This window comes from Myotis nattereri (genome assembly GCF_964212035.1).
Source record: "Myotis nattereri genome assembly, chromosome: 3".
Taxonomy (NCBI): domain Eukaryota; kingdom Metazoa; phylum Chordata; class Mammalia; order Chiroptera; family Vespertilionidae; genus Myotis; species Myotis nattereri.
In genome coordinates this window covers 55350008-55371920 of record NC_138077.1, presented here as the reverse complement: position 1 = coordinate 55371920, position 21913 = coordinate 55350008, and the positions used below count along the sequence as shown (strand labels likewise).

The 21913-nt window shown below is 46.3% G+C and overlaps 1 protein-coding gene across 1 annotated transcript in view; it reads right to left on the bottom strand.

Moving 5' to 3' along the window:
* Positions 1–6839: 6839 nt before the first annotated feature.
* Positions 6840–21913, bottom strand: part of LOC308515353 (solute carrier family 12 member 8-like) — a gene marked incomplete at both ends in the record, with an annotated part of 37275 nt that continues 22201 nt past the window's right edge. The window contains 3 exons of the mRNA XM_081085978.1: positions 6840–7013; positions 15468–15659; positions 20033–20179. Coding sequence (XP_080942104.1) covers positions 6840–7013; positions 15468–15659; positions 20033–20179 — 513 coding nt within the window. The remainder of the gene's footprint in view (positions 7014–15467; positions 15660–20032; positions 20180–21913) is intronic.

Here is a 21913-nt window from a genome sequence, read left to right as displayed (position 1 = left end):
CAAGCGGCAGCAGGTCTCCCTCAGGATGTGGCTTGTCTCTACAGGAGTGCAAGGCCAGGAAAAACAACCGCCCCTTCCCTCCCCTGGCGATGCTCTAAATACTGAGCAAGCTGCCAGGCCAGCCTCCGTTTGGACACTGCATTGGCCCTCGGCCTTGGAGTGGGTCTTGGGGCCCCTCTGTACGTGCTGGGTCATGGGGACTCTGGAGGCCCTGGGGGAGGGACTGGGATGCCAGGTAGGGGAACTCAGGGAGCTCAAGGCAGTGACTATTTTCCAAAAGAAGAATTGTAATGTATGAAGAAATGATACAGCCAGATCAGTGTGTCGCACCAACTAAATTCTGACCTTTATTCAACCAGCATTTTTATGAAAGACAAGTCTGTAAAGAATACATGTCAGGAGCAGCCTGAGGGGGGAAAGCAGAGCTGCTATCATAAAAAGACAGCCAGTAGTATGAAGACAGGCCCTGCTTCCCACTCAGGGAACGGCTCAGCTTTAGAACCCCATAGATCTGGTTCATTCCCAGCTCTGCCATGCAGTACCATCTTATCTAATAAAGATGGAATATGCAAATTGACCGTCATGCCATAAAGGTCAAGATGGTTGTGCCCCCAGCAGAGGCAGGGATTCTGTAACACAAGATGGCTGCGCCCATACTGGAGGCTGAGTTCCGTAATGAGCCTTAACAAGCAATCAGCAGGGACCTGAGTCTGCGTGGGGCTGGACCAGGGCAGGGGACCTGAGGCTGCATGCCCCTGCCTGGTGGGGCTTGACAGGGGACCTCAGGCCACGCCTCCTGCCCTGACGCTGGGCCAGAGGACCTGAGGCTATGCCCCTCACCCCGGCGCCAGGCCAGGGGACCTGAGGCCGCACCCCCCACCCGGCATGGTTTGACAGGAGTGGGGCTGGCCAGGTCTGGATCTAGCCTAGGCATGGCCGGCCGGGTCTAGGTCTCGCGTGATTTCGAGGCACACATGGGTGGGCGGGGACTTGCCTCTGGTTCCCATGGCGTGCCCCAGACTCTGACAGGAGGAAGATTTTCATATACATTTTACTAATTTTCTTTCATCTCTGACACTTCTATTATAGAGAAAGGGCAAATAGCAACATTAAAATATTTCCTCTAATTAATTCCCTTTTAATGTGCACAAATTTCGTGCACCAGGTCACTAGTGAATTTTATGATCTCTGAGCTCTGACTTCCTCATCTGTAAAATGGGTGTAACTGTTCCCTCATGAGGTTGTGGGAAGAATTACATTTGAGATGCTAACAAAAGGCCTGGCACATAACTGCTCAGTCAATTGCAGCTGCCATCACCACCACCATTGGAGGCAATTGCGCTGCGGACCAGTTTTCCTTTTTCTCTTTCTTTTCCTTTTCCTTTTTTAACACAGCTGGTGGCCCTATCTCCCTTTCCTGTTCATACTCCAATGCAGGTACCTAGTCACTACTACCATATACAGACAGAGTCCCCGGAGTGTGAACTATCAGACAGTTAACCCTCTCTGCTGCATCCTGGGAAGAGCTTTGCACTCTGGACAAAAAGACTTTTGCTGCCAAACCAACTCAAATCACAACATTACAAAGTTATGGACACTCGGGATAAGACCTTCTCACTCAAAGCATAAGGGTTGAGGATTAGAGTTGCCAACCTGAGGAAACCCAGGTTAGAGCAGTGATCCATTGATTTTCAGTACCTGACACCATTTCAGAGTATTCCCGCCTGTTTATTTTCTGTCTTTAAACTTAGTTAATAGATTTATATATTTACTTTGAAAAAAAATTTAATAAACAAAATTGTAGATAATCAAACCTATATCTGCCTCCATCTCCCAAAAATGACAATTAACATTTTTTATGTTTGCATCAAGTCCTTTTAAATAATTTTTTAAATATGACAGATAAAAAAAGTTAGTCCATTTTCTTCCTATGTCCAGCTCTATTTCTTGCCCACTCCCTTAATCACCATTATGAATTTGATGTTTACCTATCCAGCTCAATGTTATCGTCTTACCTAAATTTTCTGGGTTCTTCTAATAGAAAGAAAATAAAAAGAAACATGGAAAATGTTCTAAGTGAAAACATCTATGTGAGGAGGGCCTTTCTGAAGCTACACTAAGTGTAGCCTCTGCACCAAGACATACCTACTCACCTGCCCGGAACAGCACACACTGGTAGGTAGAGCATATGGGGGGTGAACTTCAAGAAAGCGGTGCAGACGCTGTAAGGCCAGCGTCTGACCTCCCAAGCTTACCTGGGTCCAGGTGTGTGAAAGAGCCCACCACGAAGTCCAGGGTGGACACGGCCAGCAGCAGCAGCAGCAGCAGCTGCAGGCGGATGATCCATTTGACACCTGCTAGGTTAATGCCCAGCAAGGCCAGAAGCACCAAAACTGAAATGCCTCGCACGGCCCAGATGTTCCTGAGGCTCAGCAAATCTGAGATGGATTCAGCAAAGCCGGTGATGTACATGGCACCTGCAACACACTGACAGGCAGTTCTAGGTAGGAAGAGTCAGCCAGAGAGAGAAGCACCCAGACACACGGGCCAGTGCTGCCAGGCCCTAAGGACCCCGCTCACCCCCGTCAGCATGGGACCTGGGATCCAGCACGGAGCTGAACGAGCCCTCCCACCCAGGAACCCTGCCTCAGCCCCATTTCTTCCCATCACCTCTCTACCATCATCCAGAGGGGAGGATGAATACCCACCCAAGCCTAGAGCTAGCGGATGGTCAGTGCTAACTCACATGAACAGATCAGGGGAAGAGGGGGGGATTCTGGGCCCAGAGTCTTTGGGTTTCTCTGTCTGAGTTATTCAGGAACTAATCAGAGACCAAAAACACACAGGGGGTGCCATCTCAGAGCCTGGGAGGGCACAGAAGCAAACCCCAGTTTTTCTCCATTTTTTTGTAGTCACTATTATTTTTAAAAAGTATCTAAAACTTGGAAATAAGAAAAAACGTAAGCCACACATCTTTTCAATGTCACATAGAACAAAGGCCACCCAAGGAGCACCTCAGTGAATGTATTTAGAGTTCTACTCACTGTTTGCTATTGACTAAATATATTAAATGTCCCAGAATTAGTGGTTACATGTTAACGTATAGATTTTTTCCCCCAGCAGAGATGCAAATAACTTCTTCCTAGTGGGACAAATAACCCAAAAGATTAGGGTTTGCTGTTCTGTAAGACACTAATTCAGCGGTTCTCAACCTGTGGGTTGCGACCCCTTTGGGGGTGGAATGACCCTTTCACAGGGGTCGCCTAAGACCATCAGAAAACACATACATAATTACATATTGTTTTTGTGATTAATCACTATGCTTTAATTATGTTCAATTTGTAACAATGAAAATACATCCTGCATATCAGATATTTACATTACAATTCATAACAGCAGCAAAATTACAGTTATGAAGTAGCAACAAAAATAATTTTATGGTTGGGGGTCACCACAACATGAGGAACTGTATTAAAGGGTCGCGACATTAGGAAGGTGGAGAACCACTGCACTAATCCGTCTTGTGTCTAGCCCAGCAATCTTACCCTTACATTTATTTATGAAGTTGCCCAACTGTTAATTTATGGACTTGGTCTGTATCCATCTAGGACCCATACCTAGCATCTCAACTGCTCCTTAGCAACTTACTGGCTCCTCCATTAACTGAGTTAGATAAAATCTTTCATACATGTTTACTTTATATTTTCCTAAGAGTCATGATTTTACCTTTTAAAAAAGATTTGAAAAACGATCTTAAGTAAATATTTGAAAATAACACCAGCCTCACTTTCCGTAATTCCTCAGCCTCCTTTTCTCGTCAGCTTCATCCCTCACCAGCCCCCAGGAGGCGGGTCACCACAGCTCGGCTCGGCTGTTCTCAGAGGGAACGCGTTCTACTCGGGCCTCCATCGGGTTCCTCCTCTTCCACGAAGCTTTACGGACCCCCTTTTTCTGGATAAATATGATGCTGACTACCGGTGCCATGCAGTTAATTCTCTGTTAATTCTCTCCCATATTCTGTTATTTAGTGCATATAAGTTTTCTCCTCTGCCACCACCAAGAATGCAAACATCTTAAAAAACAAATATGCTGATTGCACCTCTTAAAACCCCCTGCATCTGCTAAGTACGTTGCAAGCATTCAATAAACACTTTGTAATATGTTTACTTTATGAAAAGTACCTTGGAAAGCAGGAGCTGTTAAGTTCCAGCCTTTTATATAAAGGCCAGAAGGTCATACCATTTCTGCATTTGAGGGGAGCTCACAAAGAGGCCCTGCTGTTCACTGAGATTGGTTCACTAGACGTACCAACGTTGTCAATCTTCCCCAAATTTAAATTAGGCATTTCCTCTATATTTGGGTAAAGGGGGAGGGAGCCCAGTAAATGTGGGGGAAATGCAATCAGCTCTGAGAGGGAGACAGATGAAATGTGATGATAGAAAGATAGATAGATAGATAGAGATAGATCTTTGTTTCCTGCATTCACCTCAGAACTCAAACTTACTCTTGACTAAATACCAAGAGTGTGATGGGGATAATGGTGCTAGTTCATCAGTATTTGGGCAGGTCAAGAGGACTCTTCATGGTCAATTGTGTCAGAGATTAAAAAACAATTGATAACCATGTGGTCATGATGATCATCTGTGTGGGCATCTCCTTCCCGGGCATCCATTGTCTCTGACATACAGAGGGGGACGCCCCAACTTGAAGGTGACCATCTGCATCTGGAGCTTCCAAACCGAGTGCTTCCTGTTCCAGCTGGAGAACAACGTGTGCTCACAGGAAGCGGGCCACGCAGTAAACACTGCCCTCTCGCAGGTTCGCACCTGGAAGCACTGTGTAGCCCCCAGGAGGCCCGTAACAGGAAAAAGAAAAGGCCCTTGAGGATGCGTGAGAGAGCATGGTGGTTAGGAGCACAGACCACGGAGCCAGACTATCTAAAGCCAAATCCTGGGACTTCATAAAAGGAAATATGAAATTAATGAAACAGAGGGGAAATAACAAACAAAAAAAAAAGGACACAGTGAACAAACACTGATCTTTTAAAAGATCAATAAAATCAAGAATGAGAAAAGGAATAAACCTACTCTTACAGAAGAGAGTTAAAAAATGAAGGCAAGGTGCCCTGGCCAGGGTGGCTCAGTTGGTTGGAGCACCATCACCGTGCATGGAAAGGTTGCCGGTTCAGTTCCCAGTCAGAGCACATACCCAGGTTGTGGGTTGGGTCCCCAGTTCTTACAAGAGGCAACCAATCAATGTTTCTCACATCAGTGTTTCACTCTCTCTTTCCTTCTCCCTTTCTCTTTCTCTAAAATCAATTTAAAAGATTTTAAAATATATTTTGTTTTGTTTTTTTTTACAGAGAGGAAGGGAGAGGGAAAGTTAGAAACATCGATCAGCTGCCTCCTGCACACCCCCTACTGGGGATGTGCCCGCAACCAAGATACATGCCCTTGACCGAAATCGAACCTGGGACCCTTCAGTCTGCAGGCTGATGCTCTATCCACTGAGCCAAACTGGTCAGGGCTAAAATATTTTTTTAAAAAGAACAAAGACAATATGAACATGCTAGACATGATAGTACATTCACATTATGCAAATCTAAGTCACTAGTTTAAACGCACAGACTCAACATGGCCTGGTGGGATGTCCATGACTTAGTAAGTAAGAAATACAGGCAGGGAATAGGGCATGAAATCTGTCCACCTTTCCATAACAGCAAGCAGCACTTCAAAAGTCCATCCACATGTGTAGATGAGCGGGGAAAGCTGCCCTGAAAGGGCACGAGGCGGTCACATGGCTACCTTGGGAGTGTGAGGGGAAACTCGCGTGTTCTTTACTTTATCTCCACTGTGTTAACTGGTTACAAGGAATATAATTCTGTAATTTTTAAAATAATTTCACAAAGGAAAAATAAAAACAAACCTATTAAGAGCACTGTTCTGTTTATGCAACAACTGCATTTGGGTACATACAACACAGTGCATCCACGTGGAGAAAAGCAGCCCAGGACCCAGGTTCCCTGCACCCAGCTCCTGCCAGCAAACCCAGGCTGGCCGGAGCTCCGCCTCCCCCAGGAGGGGAGTGGACAGTGACCACTAGCCCGTCCCCAGAGCAATCCAGCCACCCCGAGGCAGTGCACCTTCAGAACCATGACGACTCCTCTTGGTTGGAAAACATCCTGTTTGTTTAATGGATAAACACCCCCCGAGTTTATCATATTTTTTTAATTTCTTTATTGGTTAAGGTATTACAAATGTGTCCTCATTTCCTATTAACCCCCAACTTCCCTGCCCACCCCCCCCCCCACTCATGCTCTCATCCCCCTGTTGTCCCTGTCCATTGGTTTGGCTTATATGCATGCATACAAGTCCTTTGCCAGAGGGCTAGAAGTTTCTCTGTGGAGAATGAACAGCGAAAAGGAATGCCTGTGATGATAAACTTTAAGAGGAGATAAAAATACTTTATTTTCCCTGTTCATTCTCCACAGAGAAACTTCTAGCCCTCTGGCACAGGAATCAGGGGGTGCCACCTCCCATTTTAAAGGGAGAGAGTGATCTATTTTCAGGGTGTAAAACTCCCTTCCAATGTATTTTGTTTAGAAAAACTGTACCTCCACAATCACAGACATTTTCTTGTCTTTGAGAACCGACCTAGAAGACCAGGGCTGCCCCTCCACAGGCCTCCCCTTCTGACACAAAATCCCTGGTTCAAGCTTCGAGTTGGCTGACCCTATGTCCCCACAGTGAAAACCTCAGGCTTTTGTCAGGCCTTCTCTTGTACTGCCCTGCTTTTGCACAGGGTCCAGCACAGAGCATGGGAGCCACTAACAGGAGCTTTTAGTCATAACGGTACAGGCTGAAGCTGGGCATTTTGGTGTGCGGGGTAAGCAGCCCCAAAGAAGCCCCCAGGTCCACAAAGGTGAGTGGGGTAGGGAGTGAGGAGGGGCTTCTGTTCACCATCTCTTCCATGGCCAAGGGGTCTGGTCCACACAGCAGGCCTGCCATCCACATCTCAGAGGGACGAGGGGGAAGGGCTTGGGAGGTGCAGCCCTTTTGCAACTTTTAAAAATAATTATTTGAAGTATTTATATCTCCTACATTTTGATGTTCTAGGGCAAGCATGTCAAACTCGTAGCCCGCAGGTCACATGCAGCCCACAACGAATATTTTTGTGGCCCAGCCAATATAACGGTTTGTAAGAAACGTTTTAATAAAAATTTTGTAACTTAATTTTTACAATATCCTGTTATACATAACTAGAGACCCAATGCATGAAATTCATGCAAGCGGCTCAGCCCCCGCCGCCACAGTGGCTGCCTCTGCCTCAGTCCCCAACCACCATGGTAGCCACCTCCTCACTCCCCACCACGGCAGCCGCCTCAGCCCTTGCAGCCCCGGCTTTGTCTGGGAAGTCGTCCGGAAGGATGCCCAAAAGGACATCCAGTCTAATTAGTATATTACTACTACTAGTAATAATAATTCACTTTTATTATTATAGACTAGTGGCCCGGTGCATGAAATTCATGCATGGGTGGGGAGGCGGGGGTTGTCCCTCAACCCAGCCTGCACCATCTCCAATCTGGGACCCCTCAGAGGATGTCCGACTGCCAGTTTGGGCCCGATCCCTTTGGACATCCTTCTCGCAATCCGGACCCACTGGCTCCTAACCACTCACCTGCCTGCCTGCTTGATCACACCTAACCACTCTGCCTGACAGCCTGCTTGCCCCCAACTGCCCCCCTGCTGGCCTGATTGCCCCCAAATACCCCCCTGCCAGCCTGATCACCCCCAACTGCCCCCCCCCCCAATCTCTGGCCTGATCACCCCCAACTGCCCTCCCCTCCTGGCCTAATCGCCCCTAATGGCCTCTGCCTTGGCCCTGCCACCATGGCTCTGTCCAGAAAGACATCCAAAAGGTCTCCCAGAAGGTCTCCCGGTCTAACTAACATATTACCCTTTTATTAGTATAGATTATTAATAACGAACTACAATGTTCACTAATGACTGATTACTATAATCGTGTTGCATTCATTTCCCTTCTGCGCCTTATGTGCAGGCACACCATTTCTCCCCACTAATACTAGCAGCAAATATTTTAGCAGCCGATTGCCACGTCATTAGTCTTGTGCTGACTTGTTTGGTGTGCGCAACAGGAAATATTTCACTTTCGGAGAACAAGAAAAATAGGTTTATTTGCGTTATGCTTATTAATCTGTGTAGGTAGTCAGTGTGTGGTAAGTTAATGTTCAAGAAAATATATTAATTTTAATTAAAATGTTCTATTATTTTATGTTAACAATTACTCATTTATTTCAGCCCTTTGTATTCAGCATGTCTCTATCGAAATAAACCTATGTTTATATGACAATTGAAGCTTTTGGTTTTTTGCGGCCCACATAAACTTAAACCTTGTTTATTTGCCCTGTGTTAGCCTTTGAGTCTGACATGCTTGTTCTAGGGCAAAGGTTTGCAAACTTCGTCCCACTGGCCAAATCCTGCTCCTCCTGCTTTAGGAATAAAGTTTTATTGGAACAGAGCTATGCCCATTTCTTCAGATTGTGGCTGCGTTTGTACTACCACAGCAGACTTGAGTAGCTGTGACAGAGACATATGAGTTACAAACACTGAAATTTGTACTGGCTGGCCCTTTACAGAAGAAGCTCGCTGACCCCTGTTCTAAGGCAAACAGGCCATCTGCTCTGGCGATCATTAAAAATCAATGATTCCTTGAGCAGACATGCCCCGAAATGAGGGCATGAGGGGTTCCCAAGAATTATTATTACTTCTTCTTTCAAACTCTGGAGGAAGAAAGATCTCAAATCAATGACCTAATCATCTGTCTTAAGGAACTAGAAAAGAAGAGCAAACTAAACTCAAAGCAAATAGAAGAAAACAATAAAGATTGAAGCAGAAATAAATGAAGAAGAGGCGAGAAAACCAATGGAGAAAATCATCAAGACCCAATCTTGCTTCTTTGCAGACAAACCTTTAATGGACTGACCAAGCAAAACAGAGAGAAGACTTAGATCATTAAAATCAGGCATGAAAGGGAAAACATTACTACCAATCTTACAAAAACAAAAGGATTATAAGGGAATCTGTGACATGCATGCCAATAAATAAAATAAACTAGATTAAATGGGTAAATTCCTAGAAAGACACAGACTACCAAAACTGACTCAAGGAGAAAAAGAAAATCGGGATATGCATATAGGAGAGAAAGAATTTGTAATAAAAAAACTTCCTGCAAAGAAAAGCCCCGGACCAGACAGTTTTACTGCTAAATTCTTCTAAACATCTAAAGGACTAACACCAATCCTTCACGAACACCTCCCAGTTTCATTCCATGCGGCCAGCATTGTCCTGATACCAAAACTAAACAGGTATCATGAGAAGATTACAGACCAATATCCTTCATGAATATATTTGCAAAAATCCTCAACAAAATACTAGCAAATGGACCCCAGCAGCATAGTCACAGGATTATGCAGCAGCCACGCCCTGCTCCAGAGCCCAGCCCCGGGCAGCAGCAGATGAAGCAGAGGCACAGGAGGCACCAACCAAGGGGGCAAAGGTATTTCTGACCGAGGTCTGAACGAAAAGCAAGCAAAGCAAGCAGGGAAGCGATGTGATAGCTGCTCACAGTAGCTGCCAGTGATCAGAAAACATCTTGTGAACATCTTTTCCTCCAAGTCAGCCCACGTACAGGAGAATCAACATCCTACTGCTCTCTCTCTCTCTCTCTCTCTCTCTCTCTCTCTCTCTCTCTCTGTGATGGGGCCTTCCCACCCGTTCGGCACTGGTCCCTCATCTGTAGTATCTGCTTCAAGAGGCAAAGTTGTTGTCTACTCAGGGAGCGAGAAAAGTGTCCATCTTGCAGCCTGCTTGGCTTTGAATAGCAGAAAAGTAAAAAATCAGTGTATAAATCCCCAGGGTAATAAAATAAACTGGCTAGTTGTTACTCACCTTCCAAGCCACTATGCTTAAAGATCTCTCTCCACACTTCCGGTCAAGATGGCAGCATAGGTAAATGCTGCACTTGCCTCCTCCCAGGACCACATCAAATTTGCAACTAAACTACAGAACAACCATCACTGAGAAGTGCCTGAAGTCTAGGTGAACATAGTCCTCTATCTAAGGATATAGAGAGGCCACATAGAGACTGGTAGGAGGAGCAGAGGCCTGGAACAGGCTCGTCCCACAACCAGGTGTGACGGTTAAAAATCAGGATTTCTCAGCTGGCGAGGAGCCAGGGGTCCCAGCCCCAGACCAGACTCCTCAGCCCAAGGTGCCAGTGCCAGGAAGAGAAGTCCCCATAACTTCTGGCTGTGAAAACCAGCAGGGATTGTGGCTGAGACCGAGGCTGCTAGAGTCCCAGGTGTTCCTCTTAAAGAGCCTGGCATGCACTTACTCGGACTCACCCACTCTGAGCCCCAGCTCTGGGGCAGCAGTTCAAAATGTGCCAGGAACATAGAGGGAAGAAAAAAATTACCTGGCATCACGGTGAGGGCTGGAGGGGCAGCTTTGTCCCAGACAGAAGTACTGGCAGAGGCCGTTGTTCCCTTGATGAGCCCTCACCCTGCAAGCACAGGGGGGCTCCATATCTGAGTCTCCATCAACCTGGCTAACACTGTTCACTCACCCTAGTGATTCCCTGAGACCCCGCCCCACCCAAGAGTTTACAGCGGCTTTTCCTGTCTTGGTTCAAACTGCCAACTTTCCTAAAATCTCTCAAAGGTTCACAAACCCCAAACAAGCAGCATTGGCCTGAGCATGCCCCATGTCTCTGGCACCAGTGGCAGCCAGCCTCGGTTTGTAGCTTAGCCTCTCTTAGACTCTTCTAAGTCCAGCACAAGTACCATCTGCGGATCACTTTGTGGCTCATACCAGGTGGCCCCAGGCAGAGCAAAGGCAGTAGCTGACCTTGGCCTGCACCAGATTCCCTCCCAAAAAGCCTGAGAACCAACACACCCGGTGGCCAGCTTCAGACCATAACCGAGCATCACTTGACGACCTCCACAAATGACACACCCAGAGGGTGGGCTCGGCAGGCACCAGAGCTCCGCTAAAGTGATTCCTGCCCCATGGGTCAGCCCCTGCAGAGGCTGCTTTGTCACAGTCACAGCCAGTTCTCACAGCCAATCAGCTGAAGGGTCAATCCCTCCCACTGGCATGCCAACAACAACCAAGACTCAACTACAACAGGAAGGCACATATCACCCACACAAGGGACTCACCTGGAGCACCCGGCTCGAGTGACTAGGGGCTGCACCACAGGACCCCACAGGACACCTACTACATAAGGCCACTCTACCAAGACTGGGAGGTGAAGAGGCTCTACTTAATACAAAGAAACAGACACAAGGAGGCAGCCAAAATGAGGAGACAAAGAAACATGTCCCAAATGAAAGAATAGGACAAAACTCCAGAAAAAGAACTGAACAAAATGGAGACAAGCAATCTACCAGACACAGAGTTCAAAACATTGGTTATAAAGAAAAACAAAACAAAACGCACATTAGTTATAAGGATGCTCAATGAACTCAGTGAGAACTTTAGCGAAGAGATAAGAAACAAAAAAAGGAGATAAAAAATGTAAAAAAGAACCAGTCAGAAATTAAGAATACAATAACTGAAATGAAGAATACATTAGAGGGAATCGGCAGTAGATTATATGAAGCAGAGGATCAAATCAGCTATTTGGAAAAGAAGGTAGCAGAAAACACCCAATCAGAACAGGAAAAAGAAAGAGGAATCCAAAAATTTGAGGATAGTTTAAGGGGCCTCTGGGATAACATCAGCATACCAATGTTCACACCATGGGAATACCAGAAGGCAATGAGAGAGAACAAGGAATTAAAAACCTATTTGAAGAAATAATGGCAGCCAATCAATGTTTCTCTCACTAACCTGCTATAAAATAGACACAAGTCCAGAAAGAGCAGAGAGTCCCCAAAAAGATGAACCCAAAGAGACCCACACCAAGACATATCATAATTAAAATGGCAATTGTTAAAGACAAAGAATAATAAAAGCAGCAAGAGAAAAGCAGTCAGTTACCTACAGGGAAGCTCCCATAAGATTGTCAGCTGATTTTTCAACAGAAATTTTGTAGGCCAGAAGGGAGTAACACAAAATATTCAAAGTGTTGGAAAACAAGGACCTACAGCTAAGATCACTCTATCCAGCAAGGCTATCACTCGGAATTAAATGACAGATAAAGAGCTTCCCAGGCAAGAAAAAGAAAAAGCTTAAGGAGTTCATCACCACCAAATCTGTATTATAAAAAATGTTAAAGGGACTTCTATAAGAAGACAAAAAAAAAAAAAAAGATAAAAGCCCTAGCTGGTTTGGCTCAGTGGATAGAGCATCAGCCTGCAGACTGAAGGATCCCAGGTTCAATTCTGATCAAGGACACATGCCTGGGTTTCGGGCATGATCCCCAGTAGGGGGTGTGCAAGAAGTAGCTGATCAATGATTCTCTCTCATCTGATGTTTCTATTTCTCTGTCCCTTCCTCTCTGAAATCAATAAAAATATATTTTTTAGAAAAGATAAAAAACATGGATAATAACATGGCAATAACTACATATCTATCAATAATTCTTTAAATGTAGATGGATTAAATGCTCCAATCAAAAGACATACAGTGGCTGAATGGATAAGAAAACAAGACACATACATGTGCTGTCTACAAGAGACTCACTTCAGATCAAAATATACACAGACTGAAAGTAAAAGGATGAAAAAAGATATCTCATGCACATGGAAACCAAAGGAAAGCTGGAGTAGCAATACTTACATAAGACGAAATGGACTTTAAAACAAAAGGTATAACAAAAGAGAAAGAAAGAACCCAGCAATTCCACTTCTGGGTATTTATCTGAAGAAACCCAAACACTAACTTAAAAAGTCGTATGCACTCTGGCCAATGTGGCTCAGTTGGTTGGAGTGTCGTCCTGTACACCAAAAGGTAGTGGGTTTGTTTCCTGGTCAGGGCACATACCCAGGTTAGGGGTTCAATCCCAAGTTAGGGCGTGTGAGGGGGGCAGCCAATTGATATTTTGCTCTCTCTTTCCCTCCCTCTCTTTAAGATCAATTTTTTCAGGAAAGACATATGCATTCCTATATTCATTGCAGCATTGTTTATAATAGCCAAGATATGAAAGTAACCTAAATGTCCATCAATAGACAAATGGATAAAGAAGTGGTACATGTATACAATGGAAAATTACTCAGCCAAAAAAGAGTGAAATCTTGACATTTGCAACAACATGAATGGACCTAGACCAGTGATGGCGAACCTATGACACACGTGTCAGAGGTGGCATGTGAACTCATTTTTTTGGTTGATTTTTCTTTGTTAAATGGCATTTAAATATATATATAAAAGGCTAATATGCAAAGTCTCTTCATGGGAGTTCAACCAGGAGACCGGGAGTTCAACCAGGAGGCCAGGAGTTCTATCGTTCACTATGACATGCACTGACCACCAGGGGGCGAAGCGGAACAAAGGAAGGCCCCAGCTGGCAGCCGGAAGGCCCTGATCAGCCCTGATAGCCAGTCAGGCCTAGTTACTCTACCCATGCACAAATTTCATGCACCAGGCCTCTAGTATAGTCAATAATCTATAATAATAAAAATGTAATATGCAAATTGACCAAACGCCTGAACAGGAGAATGACCATCTGGACAACCACACTATGACACACACTGGCGCCAGGCCAGCCAAGGCGGGTGCGATGTGATTGGTCAGGAGGCACTGCCATTGTCCCATGATCGCCCTGCAGAGGGAGTCCAGGCCACTGGCCAGCAGGGTGATCAACTGGGGGGAGGATGGGGGGCTCCACGATCACCCCAAAGAGGGAGGCCCAGGCCACCGACCAGTGGGCTGCGGCGGGTAGGCGGGGCCTCTCTCTACAGGGTGATGGATTGTGGGGCTCCCAGACTGCAAGAAAGCACAGGCCGGGCTAGGGACCCCACACACACAAGTGCACGAATTTTGTGCACCGGGCCTCTAGTATTGTAATAGCTACGTATGGTGTCAGATGGGTACTAGACTTATCCAGGTGATCACTTTGTAAGTTTTATAAATGTCCACTCACTATGTTGTATACCTAAAACTAATAATATTGTATGTACCAGTAAAATGTAATTTAAAAATAAAAAATTATTTAAAAATAAATAAAAATGACAATGGCAACAAAAAAAGATCTTTCTCTAGTAAAGGCAAGTGGTTTTTAGGAGTTCAGTGACATTCTGTGTGCCTCCCATGCATTGGTCCTACACACACACACACACACACACACACACACACACACACAGCTTTGTGCTGTTGGAGAATCAGATGTATTTATGCTAAAATACTCTGCCCCTGCTGCTTAAAAATAAAAGAAACAAACCGATGCTTTCTTTGAAGAGACTCTTGTAGTATTACTAAGTTCTAAGTAATACTACAAATTCTTCTCATTAAGCTATTTTTTCAACCACCCACCACCCTTTGCACAATCATAAAAGCCTTTTCCACGCTAAGAAGTGCTGACAAAGAGCTGCTTCTTAACGTCTGCATTTGTTTCCTCTGCATTAGGTCGCCATCCCTGCATTCCAGCTAAAGAAGCCTCGTGTTTCTCCCACCTCGCTGGTTTTCTGAGAGCCTCTGGCCACCCTGGCAATGAGGCCTCCTCATTAGTATTCTCCTTCTCAGACAGGCGTTCACACAGGGACTTCCAGCCTCCCGGGAAGGCCGTCAAGTTATCCATGCACGAGAGCTCCAGCTCATTTGAGAAGTGCCTGCTGCAGGGGAAGTCCTCTGGCATAGGCAAGATATCCCCTCTTCAGCACAAGAGTGCCCCAGGAACCAGGCCACTCGGCTGCCACCTGGGCTCCGGCCACTGTCGTGCACTCACCTCCCTAGAATGGGCAGCAGGAAAGCCCAGGCCCTGCCTTCCTGTTCCAATCAGGACTCCATGAGGCAGGCCTGGTGGAGAGCAAGGACCACTGACTAAGGGTCAGGGCCTGGATGGTGGGTTGGGCTCTGCCGCTGAGTTCCCTTTCAGAGCCCCAGTTTTACCATCTATAAAATGGGGGCAGTTGTCCCACCCTCGTCTCTCCCAAGGCCAAGTTAGAATGTGGATGAGCCGAAACCGGTTTGGCTCAGTGGATAGAGCGTTGGCCTGCGGACTGAAAGGTCCCAGGTTCGATTCCGGTCAAGGGCATGTACCTTGGTTGCGGGCACATCCCCAGTGGGGAGTGTGCAGGAGGCAGCTGGTCGATGTTTCTCTCTCATCGATGTTTCTAACTCTCTATCTCTCTCCTTTCCCCTCTGTAAAAACTCAATAAAATATATTAAAAAAAAAAAAAAGAATGTGGATGAGAAGATGGTGGCAAACAGTAGGCAAGGGAAGAAATGCCACTCATGCTGGAGGCCTCGGGACACAGTTCCCCTGCCCCAGCAGCCCAGGCTCACCTGTCCAAACACATAGAGTAGCCCGATGGTGCCTCCGGTCTGCCCGCCCAGGACTGAGGAGATCATGGAGTAGACGCCACCGCTGCCAAGGCCACAGTGCACCCCGACTCCGATGCCAGACAGCACAGTGACGAGGGCCACCAGGATGACGAAGGACACCAGAAACATGCCCATGAGCACTCCTGTGTTTCCCTGCAGAACAAGGAGCAAGGTCAGGGGTTAGGATAAGGAGGCCCCACCAGATGCAGCCCCTCGAAGGAGCATTGACCACCTCTGCCCCCGACCCCCAGAGGTGGGGCAAGTGCAGTACCACCAGAAGTAAGGCCAGATGAAGGGAAATGTCCTTGTTTCAAATTCTTCAATGACTTCCCATCATCCCCCATAGAGTAAAGTCAAAGCTACGTAATACACTGATGAGGCCCCTCCTACTCTGTCCCCTCTCGCCCTCCCCAGTCCCTCTCATCCCTTTGCCAACAACACCCCCCATTCACTCTGTGCCCCAGCCTGAAGTCACATGTTCTCTTCCCAGCACCCCTCACCATGCTGATCCCCTGCCTCGAATGCCTTTCCTGCTCAATTCCTTGCCAGGTTCCCTCCAGCACATCCTTTAAGACTCGGTGCTTCGGGGGTTCCTCCTTCAGGAAGCTGTCCTGTACCCCTTGCTCTGGGCCCCCACAGCACCCACGACTTAGTGCTATCACAGTACTTATCTCACCGAGTCTACCTCCAGATTGGTCTTCACCTCTGGGCTGTGAGCTCCGAGGGAGCAGGATTATGTTTTATGCAGTTTCTCATTTTGCTGATTTTATATTTTTAATGAAATTATATCATTACTTTTTCCTTGTGTGCTTTTAAATTGTCTTCACATGATAATAAAATATCCTACACCAATCTTTAAGTTTCCATGACAAAACTACCACTTTCACACTTTCCAAATTATAAATATGCTGCGAGATTATTTAGTTAATATTGTCTATTTAAAAAATCAGTTGGGCATGACCTCTACCTGCTTTAATTGTGTGCCAGCTCCTAGAAGCGCTACCTGATTTTTGGCATCCCACATTTGCCTTTTTTTCCACGATCAAATATAATTTTTCAGGTGAAACTAATGTCAGAACTGGAAAACAGATCACTTTAGGGCAAAAGGATGTATTTTTGTGGCAGAAGCCTCAAAGACGGCCCCAGCGATCCCCACCTACTGGCACTCCAGTCCTTGAGTAATCGCCTCACCTTGAGTGCCGGCTAGACCCAGTGACTCACTTTTAATGAACAGAGTATTTCAGAAGTAATGGGATGTCACTTCTGAGATGAGGATATAAAAAGACTGTGGCTTTGCGTGGCTAGTGTGGCTCAGTGATTAGGACATCGGCCCTCACACCAAAGGGTGGTGGGTTTGATTCCTGGTCAAGGGCAAGTACCTGGGTTGCAGGTTCAATCCCCCACCTCAGTAGGGGCGTGTGAAGGAGGCATCAATTGATGTGTCTCTCTCACATCTCTCTCTCTCTCTCTCTCTCTCTTTCTCTCTCTCCCTCTCTCTCCCACTTCCTCCCTTTCTCTCTCTCTAAAATTAATGGGAGAAATATCTTCGGGTGAGGATTAACAAAAAAAAACACACACACACACACAAAAAAAATATATTCGAAATTAAAAAATAAAAAAATTAAAAAAAAAGACTGTGGCTTTCTTCTCACACTCCCTTCTCAGATTTCAGCCCTGGGGGAAGTAGGCTGCATGGAATGAGCAACCCTGTGAAGAGGCCCACAGGACAAGGCCTGTCAACGATACAAGTGATCTTGAAAACGGTCCTGCCCCAGTAACGCCTTCAGATGAGACTGCAGCCCTGACTGACAGCTCAACTATGACTCCATGACAGACTGAGCAGGAGGCACCCAGCTCCTGAACACAGAAACTATAACATAATATGAATGACAGGATGACATATTCATTGCTCTAAGCGGCTAAGTGCTGGGGTAGTTAGTGATGCAGCAATAGACGATTAATACAACTTGTGCTTTCACTTTGGGGATAGAACTGACACCTCTTGATAGCCAGTTCTCAAACAAATAACCCACTGAGAGGGTTCAGAGGAGGCCCATGGACAACAGAACAGAGAGAGGTTACCCTTCCCTCCTTCCACCATTCCAGAACCACCCCCTGCAGGAGCAGAGCCCAGGCTGTCACTGGCCGGGCCTTACTCGGCCACAGTGGTCAGCTGATGGGCCTCCCTGGGACACAGGCTGCAGAGATGCTGGGCAGTGAGGTGGCCCACAGGAAGGGGCACAAACAGAGGTCAACCCCAGACACCTGAGACTGTCGCCAGGATGACAAGTCTGACCGGGAGACTGTGTTTTTGTAAGTGGGAGCCCCTGTAAGTTTGGAACAGGGGTGAAGGGCATGAATTCTTAGCATCCACACCAGGCAGGTTGCTGACTCTGCCCCAAGCTTTCCACCATTAATAAAGAAAAAATCCAACCCACACTAAATGTGGTTCAGGCTGAACCCTGGGCCAAGGACTTTTTTTTTTTTTAATATATTTTATTGATTTTTTACAGAGAGGAAGGGAGAGGGACAGAGAGTCAGAAACATCGATGAGAGAGAAACATCGATCAGCTGCCTCCTGCACATCTCCCACTGGGGATGTGCCCGCAACCCAGGTATATGCCCCTGACCGGAATCAAACCTGGGACCCTTCAGTCCACAGGCCGACGCTCTATCCACTGAGCCAAACTGGTTTCGGCTGGGCCAAGGACTTTTTAAAAGGACGCTTCTACTTTATTTTCAATTCTCACCATTACTAGTATTGGATTCTGCAAGACCATAGTTAAAACCCTTTAGTGTGGCATATCAATTTAAATACATATAAGGGCCAGATTTTAAAAAATCAATTTTGGGCTCTCTGATATTAAATTAAAATTTATCTGAACGTATGAAGTATGAAACTTAATAAACCTAAATGATAAGAAGTTCATAGTTAAATATTCATTGATACGTCTGTTGCCTTTATCATAAACAATAAATATATCATTAAGAATGCAACTATTTTTGAGTCTGCAAGTCAGATATTATCAAGCAAACTGCCATATATGAACCATAATCCTTTTTTTTTAATATATTTTATTGATTTTTTACAGAGAGGAAGGGTGAGGGATACAGAATTAGAAATGATGAGAGAGAAACATCGATCAGTTGCCTCTTGCACACCCTCTACTGGGGATGTGCCCGAAACCAAGGTACATGCCCTTGACCAGAATCGAACCTGGGACCCTTGAGTCCACAGGCCAACGCTCTATCCACTGAGCCAAACCAGTCAGGGCGACTCATAATCCTTTTAAATATTTAACTCAAAGACAAATTAGAAAATTCAATAAACTTTAATTTTCCAAATGTTCTCAGAAAGAATTATCAGAAGCATCCTCCTGTTATAAAACACAGTTGGATAATCCATTTACCTCAAATGAACCTCCTGTGTATGCTGTGAGCTGGCAATGAAAGACTCTGATCTTTTATGGACTCGAAGCTCAGGGAGTCAGACAAGGGCTTAGGAAGGTCTGGCCTCACCCAGGCCTTCTGAAGGGGCTAAGAACCCCACACACCCCACTACAGTGAAGCTTTAATCCCCTGGAATCTGCCTATGTGGTGGCTAGTTTTATATATCAACTTGGCCAAACCATGGTGGCTGGTTTGTCAAATGCTAGTCTAGAAGTTGCTATAAACTATTTTTAAGATGTAATTAACATTTGTAATCAGCTGACTTTAAGGAGATTTCCCTCCATAATATGGGTGGGCCTCATCCAATCAGTTGAAGGCCTTAAGCGCAAAGACTAGGGTTTCCCAAAGAAGGAATGCTGTCTCCAAACAGCAACGTACAAATTCTGCCTGAGTTTCCAGCCTTGGCACTCAAGCCTGCAACTTCCGTTCTCACTTGAATCTTGCTTGTCCTACAATCAAAGTCCAAGGGAGACGGCACTGTGTGAAGGGCTGATATCTGCTCAGGACACACATCTACCTGGAAAGTCCCAGGATGCTTTCACGTGAGACATAAAAAAGAGGCCCTTGTTCATTCTACAGAGGAAGACAAACTAACCCCCATGGTCTCATGCAAAAGGTGTGCCTCCGGTAATCTGGCCCTGAGTGTGGTCAGTATGCACCTCTGACCAAGGCTCCCTGTGCACTGGGTGCAGTGGGGGAGGCAACCACCTAGGTGAGGAGCTGGTACCACCAGGAGGGCACCAGACGAGTGGAAGAATACCAGGGAAGCTGGAGAGGGTCACACACTGCAGGCCAACTTACCTCTCTCTGACCCATCTCTAGTCCCACCTACGATGTGCCCCGAGTTCTGCGCTCATATTCAGTAGGTACGTCCATGGTGAGGCTGGCACTGAAGCCTCTGTGGGAGGCCTATTTTAAAAGCAAGGTAACTCTTCCGTGCACGTGCTTCTTGCTTCATGTTTCTGGAGCATCTGTGCTTCAGGAATCTGTTGCCGGCACCGGGGGTGCCCAAGAGTAACAGACTCCCCATGTCACCGGCCCACAAGAGACTCCTGGGCCACCAAGCCATCACTCACCACCAGCCAGCCGGTCCTCAAGAAAAGGACGACCCCAAAAATGTTGATCATGCAGGACGTGAACACGCCATCCCAGGTCCCAAACAGCACTGGCTCCCACACGAACAGCTGGACCTTCCACCAGGGCTGGGGCTGGGCCAGGACCCCCTGGAACAGAGCACAGAGTCAGCTCAGCACCAGGGAGGGGCAGGGAGGGGAAGGGCAGGACGGGAAGTAGATCAGGAGGAGGTAGGAGAACTCAGCTTTAACCCTTTGAGTGCCAACCAATATCCTAGGAACTATGCTAAAATTGCCAAGGCATTTTTGCTGATTTTACAGCAGTTTAGGAAAAAAATTATGAACTGCAAGTAAATGAAGTTACATATTCAAAAACTTAAGGAAACCTTTACTACATTTGTTTTCATCTTTGACATATATTGTTTGCTGATCCTATATAATAATAGACAAACATGGTAATTGACTGTACCTTTGCTACGCCTCCCATTGGCTAATCAGCACGATATGCAAATTAACTGCCAAGAAAGATGGCGGCTAATTTACATACTGCAGGCAGGGCAGGCCAGCGTGAGCCGCCATCCGGGCCCCTGTGTGCCGCCTAAGCCCTGCCCCCAGCCGGGACCCCCGTGTGCGGCCCTAGGCGGGCGGGACCCCCATCTGCGGCCTTGGGCGGCGGGGCTTGGCGGTGTGATTGGCCAGAGGAAGCCCTATTCTTGCAGGAATCCTCCTGCAATGGGCTTCTAGCTGTATTATAAAATACTAGTAGAAAAAAAAATTTGAACAAAACATATCATGTTAAAATAGAGGGACACCTTTCTCCAATATCTTCCACAAAATCATCTTCACAGCAAGAATTGACATATTTAGCAATATCATCACTAATAAAAGCGGACTTAGAACTGGATGCCATTTCGAAGCTTTAGGGCTACAAAATCTAAGTAAACTTCATAAAATCGTAGTACCTATAAAAAATTAGGCAGATAAATGCCAGTGGTCAATTTTAGAACTACAAACATTTGGCATCATAAGTAATCTGCACTTAGGTGCCATCTGTCAATAAAGAGTAAACTACTAGCATCTAATAGTGACACTGCAGGAGGAGTACGATGGCACTCCCCGGCATTCTAGGGGTTAAAATACTCCCATCTTATTCCCGCAGAGCAGGTTGCATGCACACAGGCCGAATCTTGAAGGTTTCGTCTGCAAGGGTCCCTGTTCTCTCCTCACGGCAGTGATTCCTGTACCATGCGTAGCAGAGACTAGTGGTTCAGCAAACACGGTCCCTTTCCTCCTGGCCACTCCGCAGCAGACATTTCCCAGTCTCCTTGCAGGTGGGTGTGGCCCTGTGACTGAGTTTGGCCCCGGGGATACAGGTCACAGAGCTGTTGCCACTTCTAGGTGAGAGTGGGACTCTGGTTCCCACGCAGGCAGTGGTCATGAGCTCTGGGTAATGCCATGGTCCCTCACAGCTCTCCATTTCCAGGGGACAGCAGCCTCCGGCACCTCCTAATCTTTAGGTAGCCTCCTTACTTTACATCTTTTGCTCCTCTGGTCCTTCTAGCACCTCCATAATGAATTCTGTGTGTTAAATTCCCTGTTTAAAATACCTAGAGTGCTTTCTGTTTTCCTGACTGAACAGGTTTCTGAGGCATCCTCTGGCGGTTGTCTAGAATCAGAGGCTGGTGAGTAGTTGAACAGACACCTTCCTCATTTCTCCAATTCAAAAATAATGAAGGCACTCACGGACCACTCAAATGGAAACTCTACTAAAAAGACTAAACCTTGTGGAAATACTAAAACGATCTTAAAACCAGTAGCAACTCATGCTGCGAACAGCTCTCACAGCGGCTTTGTAATTAAGTCAGACGTGAGCGGAGTCCTCCA